The sequence below is a fragment of the Cervus canadensis genome, chromosome X (genome assembly GCF_019320065.1).
Source record: "Cervus canadensis isolate Bull #8, Minnesota chromosome X, ASM1932006v1, whole genome shotgun sequence".
In the NCBI taxonomy this organism is placed as follows: Eukaryota; Metazoa; Chordata; class Mammalia; order Artiodactyla; family Cervidae; genus Cervus; species Cervus canadensis.
The window spans coordinates 42,189,632-42,202,964 of record NC_057419.1 but is presented as its reverse complement, the minus strand read 5'-3'; the positions used below and the strand labels follow the sequence as shown (position 1 = coordinate 42,202,964).

General features: G+C 41.6%; 1 protein-coding gene across 1 annotated transcript; it reads left to right on the top strand.

Annotated features, from left to right (window-relative positions):
* Positions 1–3,245: 3,245 nt before the first annotated feature.
* On the top strand, positions 3,246–4,134 carry DUSP21 (dual specificity phosphatase 21). Its single transcript, XM_043459523.1, has one exon. It carries the CDS (start codon positions 3,367–3,369, stop codon positions 3,955–3,957), a length of 591 nt encoding a protein of 196 aa, XP_043315458.1. The 5' UTR covers positions 3,246–3,366; the 3' UTR covers positions 3,958–4,134.
* Positions 4,135–13,333: the final 9,199 nt, after the last annotated feature.

The window sequence follows — 13,333 nt, the reverse complement described above, 5'->3', positions numbered from 1 at the left end:
TCCTACTCCAAAGAAATTCCCAGAAACTCAAAGTACCACCCTTACTTATTCTTTATTAATTACAAAAAGGACAAGCTACCTTTACAATGTAGAATGGATGGCATCATCGACTCAATGGGTGTGAGTTTGAGCAAGCTCCAGGAGACAGTGAAGGACAAGGAAGCCTGGTGGGCTGCAGTCCATGGGGTTGCAAAGAGTCAGACAAGACTTAGCAATTGAACAACAACAACAGTGTAGAAACCTAACTAATGCCATCTTAACCCGGTGATTGAATTTATCATCATCATTAATGGGACAAGCAGACATCATATTGCTCCCAATGAGATGTACTGAGAATGACACAATCTGGTACTATTCTTGTCAAAAACAGTTCCCTTGCATCTAATCCTGAAGGAATGATCAAACACTTCCAAATGGAAAGATATTCTGCAAAACTGGCCTGAACTCTTGAAAAACATCAGCGGCCAGGAAAAACCAAAGCAAAACAAAAGGCTCAGAAACAGTTCCAAATCAAATAGTGCTCAAGAAGTATGACAACTAAATGCAATGTGGTCCTTGTTTCCATTCTGAATCAAAGGGAAAACAAAACAGTTCCAAATCACATTATTGGGAGGACTGGTGAATTTTGAATATGGGTTATATTTTAGATAAAAATGTTGGGTCAGTGTTAAATTTCCTGAATATAGTCATTGTATTCTGGTTGTGGAGGAGAGTGTCCTTGTTCTTAGGACGTGCTGAAAGGGCTGAAGTGTTGCTCTATCTGCAGTTAGCAATGGCTCAGCAAAAAGAAAGCAAGCAAACAGATAAATATGTGTTTGGAAATGTGATGGCAGAGTGTTAACAATAGAGAAATTATAGGTGAAGGGTGAACGGGCGCTCATATTCTATTCTGCACCCTTGCTGTAGGTTTGAAATTTTTCAAAACAAAAACGTGAACAGAATAAACAATAAATAAGAAAAGCAAACAAATGAACAAAAAAGCTTTGTTCCAGGTCATGTTTTCTGTGAAGCCTTTCGTGATATCCACCCCCCTCACCGACCACCCCCTAGCCCCCAAGCAGACACACACATAAAACAATGAATCATCCTCTCTTCTAGACTCCTTCATGATTATGTATCTCTCGGACTAAACTATAAGTTCTTTGATATCCGAGCCTGGGTGTGCTGTGTTGGATCTACACAATGCTAGAACTGTACCTGACACAGATTGGATGCTCAGCTGATTATTTTTTTAATTAATCAAGCTCATTCTTTTTTTTTTTTTTTTAATCAAGCTCATTCTTGAGGCCTGGAAAGGATTCAGTAAACAGGCAGGAGTGAGAACATTTTCTCAAGCAAGAGGAATGGCATGAGCAAAAGTAAGAGAACAGGAATGTGCATATTGCAATTACCAAGAACATTTGTTTGGTCAGAACTGAAGATTTATAAAAGTGAAAATGCCTAGCACACAATAGATTCTTAAGAAAAGTTTAGTGAGTAAATGAATGAATGAGATTAGAAAGGCAGGCTTAGATCAAAAAGGAAGGGGCCTCAACTACTGAATAGAGAAATTGGAATGTTACCTGATTCTTGACACTTAGGGTCTTTTTCCAGTGTCAGGTAGAGAGTATGTTCTTGAGCGAGTCCCTCGTACATTTTTTTCCCCCTAAATAATAAGAAAAAGTAAAGGTAAGTGGAAATTTGAAAGTGATCAGTTCCCAAACTCAAGAGGAGGAAACATCATCTCCTCATCCATCCAAGAAAAGATCTACAGTGGAGTTTGAAGACATTCAACAACCCTCAGACAAAAGGGCATCACAGAATATTGGCTGGAAAAATACATGAATCTAATATGAGCCACACTTGTCTTTAAGAATAGTGTATGGAATTCTTTTGGTTAATTTTACTACATTAAAAAAAAATATCTTTTGGCTACGCTGCATGTGGAATCTTATTTCCCTTACCAGTGATCAAACCCGAGCCTTCCGCATTGGAAAGGCAGGGTCTTGACCACTGGACCACCAGGGAAGTGGTGGTCCACTAATTTTGTTGTTGCTGTTTAGTTGCTAAGTCGATTCTTTTGCAACTCCCATGGACTGTAGCCTGCCAGGCTCCCCTGTCCATGGAATTCTCCAGGCAAGAATACTGGAGTGGGTTGCCATTTCCTTCTCCAGGGGATCTTCCCAACCCTGAGATCAAACCCAGGTCTCCTGTAGGAAGATTCTTTACTACTGAGCCACCAGGGAAGCCCCCCCCCCCAATAATTTTATAAAATTTTTAAAGTTTAAGGACCAAACTTTGCACATAACCCAAAATGATAAGGAATGATGGGGAAGTAATGGATCTCAGAGCTGCTCTATGAAAGAATTTGTTAGTTTTAGGTTATAGTTTTTCAAATCTTCAAATCCTCCAAAAATCTTAGCTGAGAGGAAATGCAAATCTCAGGGAGCATTTTAAAAATCTATTTTTGGCCCAGTTATGACATAGCATTGATTCCTTACAGAATTTTTAACATTGCGGGAAGAGACCATCAGTAGTGGTCAAAATGATGTGCTATTTACAAAGCAGGTGGGTATTTTGGGATAATGTAGACAAGATAATTTGAGCTGTTGTTTCAGATGAAAAAGCAGAATCAGGTGATAAATCATTCGGGCCGTATGCACAAATGGACAGCAACATAGCTAAATTAGTCACAACTGTTCACCATGGGCCAACTTCACCATAAAGGGCTCTGTATCAGCAATGTTCCCTTATAATAAACAGTCCTGATGTGTGTGAGAGCAGGAGCATAATTCTATGGCTACAATCAACAAAGAAGTATCAGGCCAGGTCACCAGGGCCAGTGGAAACCCCTACCTCACTGCAGTTTTATAGAGATTAGCATATCGCAGGAGCCAAATGCTGTGCCCCAAGGTAAAATATGATACTGTTACTTTGCAGAACAAGGGTAAGCCCTGTTCTTCAACCCTAATAAAATAGACACTGTGTACAGAGTGGTCTAATAATTGAAACATAAAAGAGATATCTGGTAACAGAACATTAAAACATCCAGACATAAGAATTTCGGCTCTGAAAATAAGTAACTATGAAGAAAGATAAAAAGAGAGATCTGGGGTTTCTCTGAAGATCTGGCTTTGCCGCCAAGTCCTCCCTGTTGTAAGCTGCCATTGCCATGGGAACCCATGGGAAGGGCCGTGGGGAATTGTGACGCCCTGGAGGGACGGGAAGTGGGGTGGGGAAGGGGAATCGGGGGGCGGAGTGAAGAAGGAGGGTGACCGGTGGGTGACCAGCATACCGTCGCCCAGAGCCTCTCCAGGGACATCACGGAGCTGCTGCTTCCTGAGCTCGCGCCCGGGACACCGCAGAGACCGCTGTGCCACCGCCTCGATGACAACGCCTCTGTGTCCGTTTCCGATTCAGGCTGTCCGGCAGCCCGCGGCCCATGGCCTCTCCCAGATAACCAAGAGTCTCTACCTCAGCAACGCTGTGGCAGCCAAGGACAGATTCATGCTGTCTACCAACCACATCACCACGGTCATCAATGTGTCGGTGGAGGCGACCGACACGTTCTTCGAAGACATCCAGTACTTAAAAGTGCCGCTGGCGGATGCTCCCAATTCGCGCCTCTACGACTTCTTTGACTTTATTGCAGATCACATCCACAGCGTGGAGATGATGCAAGGCCGAACGCTGCTGCACTGCGCTGCCGGGGTGAGCCGCTCTGCCACGTTCTGCCTCGCCTACCTAATGAAGTACCACTCCATGTCACTGCTGGACGCCCACACGTGGACCAAGTCCTGCCGCTCCACCATCCGGCCCAACAACGGCTTTTGGGAGCAGCTTATCCATTATGAATTCAAGCTGTTTGGCAAGAACACCGTTCACATGATCAGTTCCTCACTGGGGATGATTCCCGACATCTATGAGAAAGAAATCTGTTTGATGAAGCTGATGGGAGTCATTCCGGCCAGCCGCTAACTTCTGCTTCAGATCCTGCACCAACCTTGACTGAGGTGAACATTAAACTTTTATTGATAAAGAAACTAGAAACTCGTTTTTAGATAGGCAGGCAAAAAGAGGGGAAGGAGGAGGCTGGAGTTCTTAACTTAGTGTGCTTATCTTTAAAGAATAAAATTCATTAAATAGAAAATGGTGACAATGCTTCTTATCCTGTGAGTGGCCGGGCATGACTGCTGGGGCCTGGCCAGAGAGGAGGGTGGGCAAGCTGGCGTCCAGCTTAGATGAACCCGTAGCCTGGCTAACTCATGGCCAACCCATGGGTGAGTGTCCCCTCCCCACCTCCACCCCCAACCCCACCTGGTTCTTCCCAACCCAAAGCCAGAGCCTCAGACATGGTACATGCTTCTTACAGTAAGTGCCAACCTACTGGATAAATGGCCTTCTTGGGGTTCTCTGGGAGTCCTGGGGGAGCCCCAGGGTACTCCTGCCCCCACCTTCGACCACAGTGACCCAACTCTGGCTTTCTAAATTCAATTTGCATATAAAATAATAAAAAAAAAAATTCCACCATGTCCTCAGTCGCTCAGTTGTGTCCAAATCTTTACGACCCCGTGTACCATAGCCAGCCAGGCTCCTCTGTCTGTAGGATTCTCAAGGCAAGAATACTTGAGTGTGTAGCCATTTCCTTCTCCAGGGGATCTTCCCAACCCAGGGATTGAACCTGAGTCTCTTGCATTGCCAGGGAGATTCTTTACCACTGAGCCCCCAGGGAAGCCCCAATGCCACTATATAAAGCTTATAAAAATATTTTTTTTCCAGTGATCTACTATATGGCAAGGTCCCAAAGTGCCCTCAACAACCCCCATCAGCCTTTTTGAGAAACATTAATCCCTTTCTCTAAGTGAAAGTGTTAGTAGCTCAGTCGTGTTCAACTTTTTGAGATCCCATGGCCTGCAGCCCGCCAGGTTCCTCTGTCCATGGAATTCTTCAGGAAAGAATACTGGAGTGGATTGCCATTTCCTTCTTCAGGGGATCTTCCCCACCCAGGGACTGAACCCCTGTCTCTTGCGTCTTCTGCATTAGCAGGAAGATTCTTTACCCTCTGAGCCACCAGGGAAGCCCCCTTTCTCCAAGGCACTTGCTAAAACAGAGAGAGTCCATCTGACACCAGGCCTCCGTTGCTCTCATGGGCTGTTGTGTAGAGGTTGGAGTTGCTGGCCAGGACTCGACTGTGTCACCCCACCCCATGTGACTGGGGCCTCTCAGAGCCTCCATTTCCTCACCTATCAAAGCAGTGACAGCCTGTCTCTCCCAGGGTTGTTGTGAGGATTAGATTCCTTAGCGTGAGACCTAGCAAGCAGATGGTTTCCTGCTTAGAGGAAAAGGCTGCTCTTGTTATTAAGGTTACTTGTTGGCCCTGCCAGTTGGAGGTCAGCACACCCATCCTCATAAGGGCCTTTCCCCCATCTGTGTATGGCCCCATTTTGTCTACAGAGTACTCTTTCTAAAAGTTATCTTGCCTTTAAAACAAATGGGGTAAGTTTCTTTCAGACCCTATCTCACAGGAGGCCTAGTTTCAGAACCCTTTCAGCATTCCCATTGTATCACTGTATTTAATTCGTGTGAAAGCAAGAGGCACCATTCCAGGGCCCCCTGTTCCCCACCCAAAGGCCTTATTTAGAATCACTGACCACTAGAGCCAGAACCCTGGGATCAACTAGGATCTGTGGGGACACTTGCCAAAGGGACAATTGAGTGGGCCCCAGAAGTAGGCCCTGAAATCTAGGATTGTTTAAATTCCCTAGGTATCTGACTCTGGCTTGGGAGCAGCTATTCTAATCCTGAATTACTCTACATAAAAATATATATGAGTCAGAAAGCACAACTACTCTGGTGGATGCAGACCTGTGGGTTCATACCACATGGAGTCCAAATGCCGTTTCTCTCCAAACCAAACCTCACTCCCACTTCCACAAAAGGAGTGCCCAGGGATGCAATTTGGGGGAGTGGAGGGGGGTTGCTATGAAAACCCCTTCTCTAGTTAGATCCTCTCCTTCTACAGATGGAAAGACTGGCTCCCAGAAGACCAGGATTAGTGTGGCAGAACTCCCCCAAAGCAGCCTTTGTGGCAGAAACCCAGAAGAAAAATCTCTTTTCAAGTATTTTGAAAAGCAATTTGTTTGAGTGTATGTGTGTTTTCATTTTTTAAAAAATGTATTTATTTATTAATTTGGCTGTGCCGAGTCTTAGTTGCAGCATAAGAACTCTTAGTTGTAGCATGTGGGATCTAGTTCCCTGATGAGGGATCAACCCTGGGCCCCCTGCATTGGGAGCTTGGAGTCATAGCCACTGGACCACCAGGGAAGGCCCATTTTCATTTTTTTTTAATACCTAATTTAACACACCATGGCTTCCATGGTGGCTCAGATGGTAAAAAAAAAAATCCTCCTGCAATTTCGGAGACCTGGGTTTGATCCCTGGGTCAGGAAGGTGTCCTGGAGAAGGGAATGACAACCCACTCCAATATTCTTGCCTGGAGAATTCCATGAACAGAGGAACCTGGGAGTCTACAGTCCAAGGGGTCGTACAGAGTTGGACACGACTGAGCGACTAACACTTTCACTAACACACTGTGAAATTAACTCTCTTTGAACATACAGTTCTATCAGTGTTAACAATGCATATTTTTTAATAACCTCTGTCACAATCAGGACACAGAGCAGTTCCATGATTCTAGAAATTTTCCTCACGTCTCCCTTGTAGTCAAACTCTGGCCCCACTCAGCCTCTGACAAACACTGATTGGTTCTCCATCCTACTGACTTGCTTTTAAGAGAATTTCACATAAATGGAATCATACAGGATACAACCTCCATTGACACCACCCCTCCCTCCATTGACTGGCTTCTCTCAATCTTTGAGATTTACCCATGTTGTAGTCCATTGTATGGATGTATCACAGTTTGTTTTGCATTCACCTGCGAAGAATATTTAGGTTTGTATTACTTTCCTAAGGGCTGCTGTAACAAAATACTGATAACTAGGTGGCTTAAAACCACAGAAATTAATTTTCTCACAGTTCTGGAAGCCAGAGTTCTAAATGAAAGTCTCTTCAGGGCCATGATACCTCTGAGACCTGTCGGGGGTGCAGGATGGGAGGTGGAGAGATTTCTTCCTTGTCTCTTCCTAGCTTCTGGTTGTTGCCAGTGACCCTTAACATTCCTTGACTTGTAGATGCATCACTCCAGTATCTGCTTCTGTGATCACATGGCTATGTGTCTGTCTTCCCTCTGGGCATACCTGTGTCCAAATTTCCCTCTTCTTATAGGACATTAGTCATATTGGGGCTCATTCTACTCCAGTACGACTGCAACAACATTATTTCCAAATCAGGTCACATTCTCGGGTTTGGGGGGGCTAGTTTAGGATTTCAATGTATTTTAGGGGGAGGATACAATTCAGTCTTCAGGATGCAATTCAGTCTTCAGGATACAATTCAGCAAGGTTGTCTCTAGTTTGGGGGGGAGTATGCATAAAGTGCTCTAACACAGAGAGACACACACAGAGAAGAAAAGGATCATGTCACTTGGAAAAAAACTGTGACTGTGTAAAAGTAGACTGTGAGTTATAGTGAAAGAAAATAATAACAACTGTTTATTAGGAAGCTATTATATGCCATGCACAGTACTGGGCACTTTATGACAATATCTCAAGTCTTTTCAACAGCCCTTCATGGTAATTATTATCTACATCCTACAAATGAGAAATCTGAGGTTCTAAGGGGTTAAAGACTTTGCCCAAAGCAGCACACAGCTCAGGAGTCAAGAGATGACAGGCAGGTGGGGTTCTCTTTTCCTGCGTTTCTTTTGAGACTAAGGTAAGTAGATTGAGATGTTGCAAAACTGAGAGAGTCAATTCCTAGGCAGGTTGATAAGAAGTCCAGGGTCCCCGAGGAGGAAAAAGGGGTCTGGGGCTCTCAAAGAGGAGGAAAGGACAAACATTTTTTTCTACATTCCTTAGTAAGCATTATATAACAATAATGTATCCTGCTTGAGGACATGTTTCTCCTTCCTGAAAACCTTCTGACTAAGCCTGTTATCTTAAAATGTATATTATGGGAGTGGGTCTAGTAAGATCTTTACAACCTTGAGACATTCTTTTGATTTATGGTAATAACCAATTAAAAAGTATGTAATTCCCTTGCTAGGACTAGGGATTGGGGCACTCTCCGTCCCCCTTCTGATGTCTGTGTCAGAAGCTTTCTCTGTCCCTTTTCATACTTTAATAAAACTCTGCTACACAAAAGCTCTTGAGTAATCAAGCCTGGTTCCTGATCCTGAAGCTAAATCTTCGGAGATCACAAATCCTACATCATTCACCTTAAGCTATCAAAACGACCATAAATATTTGTGTCTGCTTTTGTTCCTTCTGGTTTGTTACATTGTCTATCTCTTCCTGTGCCAGTATCACATTCCTTAAAATTGGTGCAGCTTCATAAGAGGCTGTAACATTTGATAGAGCAATGACATTCCCCCCTCCACCTCAACCCCACAGTGACTGTTCTTCAGAGGCTTTTTGCTGTTGTTATTGTTAGATTCTTTCTTTTTCTCTTCTGAAGGGATCATTTTAATAGTTATGGTAGTTTTAATTGGAATTGCTGTTTCCTTGGGTATTGGTCAAGGTTGAATCAGGAGAACAGAAACCATAATAGTTATTTCATCAGAGAAAATCTAATATAAAGAACTGTTTAGGGGTGGGATGGGAAAGTGGGAGGAAGGCTCAAGAAGGAAGGGAATAGGAAATGGCAACCCACTCCAATATTCTTGCCTGGAGAATCCCATGGACAGAGGAGCCTGGTTGGCTACAGTCCACGGGGTCGCAAAGAGTCGGATACAACTGAGCGACTTCACTTATAGCTGAGTCACACTGATGTACAGCAGAAACCAACACAATATTGTAAAACAATTTTCCTCCAATTAAAAAAAAGAACAGCTTAACCAGGTATTAGAGGACTGAAAAGCAAAAATAGAACACATTGTATGTGTTTCTAAACATATAAACGTTTAAATAAAAGATCATCTACACAGAATGTGATCAGTAAAGTATTGATCTTATTACTGGAATTTGTGTATCTTAATTCCAACTTCTCATGCTATTAGAAAATTGTAATTTAGTATACTAACATACGGGCTTCCCTGGTAGCTCAGATGGTGAAGAATCTGCCTGCAATACAGAAGACTAGGGTTTGATCCCTGGGTTGGGGAAATCCGCAGGAGAAGGGAATGGCAACCCACTCTTGTATTCTTGCCTGGAGAATCCCAAGGACAGAGGAGCCCAGTAGTCTATGGGGCTATAGTCTATGGGGTCACAAAGAGTTGGACACAACTGAGCAACTGAGACACACATACTAACACACCCTCATTCGACTCTTTACCATTCAAATTTTTAACAGTTTTTGCTTGCTACAGCATTTACCATCATATCTGTCACATTACCAAAGAGACATCTATGACATCAGATGACTATCCGTTCTGACTATGCTATTGAGGTAAAGAAGTAAAGATATACAATAAGAGGGTTATGTTTACCTATGGGTCCTTGACAGTCCATCTTCAGCTACCTCTGTGTCTCCTTCTGGTACACCTTCACTATTTCCCTGTTCACGAGATTGAGGCATTTGGAGAAGTGACCTCTTGATCACCTTTTGAGAAATGCCTAGTTAAGGGGAAAGAAGGCAGTGGAAACATGAATTTTAGGGTAACCTTTTGGTGCTTGGGCCAGATTCCCTGCCAGGTCCTCTTCATTTGGAGAGATGTATCAAGGTCTCAGTCAGGTATCTGTGTTCAGAAAGTGTATTTAATAAGACTTTCTGAAATAGGGCTTGACAGTGTTAGAATTTGGACTCACAGTTGACTTCTTTCTTCAATAGCCTCTATGATGAAGGAATAAAAAATGAGCATGGAACTTGACCAAGTTAGAAGGCATATGTGATAAATTTGATTGAACCCTTGAGGCTCCAAGTTTAGGCATGTCTGTGCTGGGGACAGTGAGAGTTTGCATTCATATCCAGCTTTATTGCATGGTGGTCACAGAAGATGGCCTGTATAATTTTTGTTTTTAGAGCACTGAGATTTTCTTATTAGCTGTCTTATGAATAGTGAGTGTATTATTTATGGGTAGAATTCTAATACATGTTTTTATCATTTAAAAATTTTAATGTTTAAATAGGTAACATACTTGTGGTTCAGCATTCAAATGGTACCTAAGGGCATATAGAGTGAAAAGTCTCATCCCTGTCCTCTAACCAACTAGTTCTGTTTCCCAAAGGCACTTAATGTCATAAGTTTTTCCTGTATCCTTCTACAGCTCCTCTGTCCATGGGATTCTCCGGGCAAGAACACTGGAGTGGGTAGCCATTTCCTCCTCCAGGGGATCTTCCCAACCCAGAGATCAAACCCAGGTCACCTGCATTGCAGGCAAATTCTTTACTGTCTGAGCCATGCTACTAGTATCAGTATTTTATTACATTGTTAGTCTTTTCTTATTGATTTGTAAGAACTCAGAGAAATTAAAGCATCTGTGATAAGAATTTCAAATATTATCTCCAGTTTTTCACTTGTCTTTTGACTTTACTTAGAAGGGCTTCCCTGTTGGCTCAGTCGGTAAAGAGTCTGCCTGCAATGTGAGAAAGCCGTGTTCTATCCCTGGGTCGGGAAGATCCCCTGGAGAAGGGCGTGGCAACCCACTCCAGTATTTTTGCCTGGAGAATTCTATGGACAGAGGAGCCTGGTATGCTACAGTCCTTGGGGTCACAAAGAGTCAGACACAACTGAGTGACTTACAGAATGGATTTGCCTAAGCATTCCCTGGTGGTCCAGTGGTGCTTTAACTGCTGAGGGTGCCAGGTTCAATCCCTGGTTAGGGAACTAAGATCCCATAGGCCAAATGGGAATACAGAACAATGCTTACAGCTCAGTAAGGACTCAAATTAAAATAAAAGAACTCAATTAAAAAAGAATGGATTTGCCAGGCAGAGATAACTTTTTAATTCAAATTTATTTATTTATTTGTATGACTCGGGTTCTGTGTCACTCCCTGAAAGGCTTTCCAAACTTCAAAATTACATTAAAAAGTCTATCATGGCTCTCCAAGTAACATGTAAATATTTATCTCTGTGGGATATATTCTAGTACAAAGTGTGAGACATGGATCCAACATTACATTTTTTTCAGATTGCTACCACTATTCTATCTATTTATAGAATTTATAATATAAAAAGTATATGTTATATTCATATATGGATTATCTATAACTCATAGTATATTATATACTTTGTTAGTAGTATGCATAATCCTTATATTTACATTTAATTTTTGGTCTGCTTGATATGTCCAATAACTAAGAGGTATGTTAGTCTTATACTGCTATTGTCTGTATGTCAATTTCTCCCGATATTGGATGGTTAATTTTACACATTAACTTGGCAGGCTATGGTGCACATCTGTCTGGTCAAACACTAGTCTAGATATTGCTATAAGGTATTTGTGGATGAATTAATGTTAGTAGTCAGCTGACTTTGACTAAAGCAAATTACCTCCATTATGTGGGTGGGCCACATCCAATCAGTTGAAGGCCTTAAGAGCAAAGGCTGAGGTTTCCCAAAGAAGCAGCAATTTTGTCACAAGACTGCAACACAGAAACTCTGCCTGAGTTTTCAGGCTGCTGGCCTGCCCTGTAGATCTTGGAGTCAAGCCTGCAGCATCAACTCTTATCTGAGTTTCTAGCCTGTTGGCCCTCCCCTACAGACATACAGACTTTGGACTTGTCAGTCCCCATGATAACATGAGCAAATTCCTTCAAATAAATCTCTCTCTGTTTTGTTTGTCTGGAGAACCTTGACTAATACAATTTTGATTATATATTTTGATACTATGATAATCTGGCATTGAACGTCAAGACAATGAGAATTCTATTTATACCCTTTTACCAATATAAAGCTCTCTTTGCCTCATTAATGCTTTTTATCTTGATTCAATAATATTGCCAATTCCTTTCCCTCTCATTTATTTTTGGTCTGTATTTATTGAATATATCTTTGTCTATTTTTTACTTTGTAGCAAACTATGTCATTTTAAAATTTTTAATTATTATTTATTTACATTTTGTTTAAATTAAAAAAAATCTTTATTGGCATATAATTGTTTTACGACTATGTCATTTTTAAAATACTATGTCTTTTGTAACTAGATTATACTTAAATTTCTTCTACTCAACAAGTCTTTTAATAGAGGGTTTACATTTTAAAATCCTGAAAACTTTCATTTTATGCCATTTTGTTCTGTGACATTTATTAACATTTCTGTGCCATTTTCTTTATTTTCAGTTTTGTTTTTATCTTCTCCATTGTTTTAGAAAGCCTTTTATTCTATTAGTTGAAAGCAGTTACCTGGAGGAAGGGGAAACTTGTACTTTTTACTATACCTTTCTATTTGCTGAGTTGATATAGTATATATATTATATGGCATGGATGTTTAAGTTTTTCAAAAGCTTTTCTAAACTTATTTTTATCTAATTGCTGGGTCCAGAGTGAAACAGCATGTTTTGAAGCATGCTTTTGAGATACAAAATTTAACACATTTGATCTTTACCTCCTTCTACAATCTAACTCATGAAAATGTTAATACAGGTTTTAAGATTCACATAGATTTTTCTTATTTAAAAAATTCAGAACACAATCTGAGAAAACATAGTGAGATTTATATGATGCAGTTATTTGGATGCACTTCTATTTTGGCTTGACAAGACTCCCTTCCATGACTTCCCCATTCTTGAGTGTTTTTTAAAAAAAATATTTATTTATTAATTTATTTTTGGTTGCACTGGGTCTTCATTGCTGCAAGGGGCTGCCCTCTGGTTGTGCCTCACAGACTTCTCATTACAGTGGCTTCTCGTGGTGTGGAGCATGGGCTCCAGTGCGTGTGGGCTTCAATAGTTGTGGCCCAAGGACTTAATTGCCCCCAAGGAATGCGGAATCTTCCCAGACCAGAGATCAGACTCATGTCTCCTGCATTGGCAGGCAGATTCCATTTTTTTGGATTATATTCATCTTTATTCCAATGCAGTAGTAAAATCACAATATTTAAGATTTTTTTCACACAAAGGCAAACGTGCCCAAAGCCTGCAAACTCATAAGGCAACCCTGGTCCCGTAGTCCACTTCCCTGGATGTGAACTCTATCAGGCCCTCATTCTTAAATCAATCTACAGAATTTTGACACCTCACCTAGATGCATCCCTCATGCCTGTGCATTTCCTTGGCTCTTCAGGTATATATTTTTAAAATTAATTTATTTTTTTACTGAAGGATAATTGCTTTACAGAATTTTACTGTTTTCT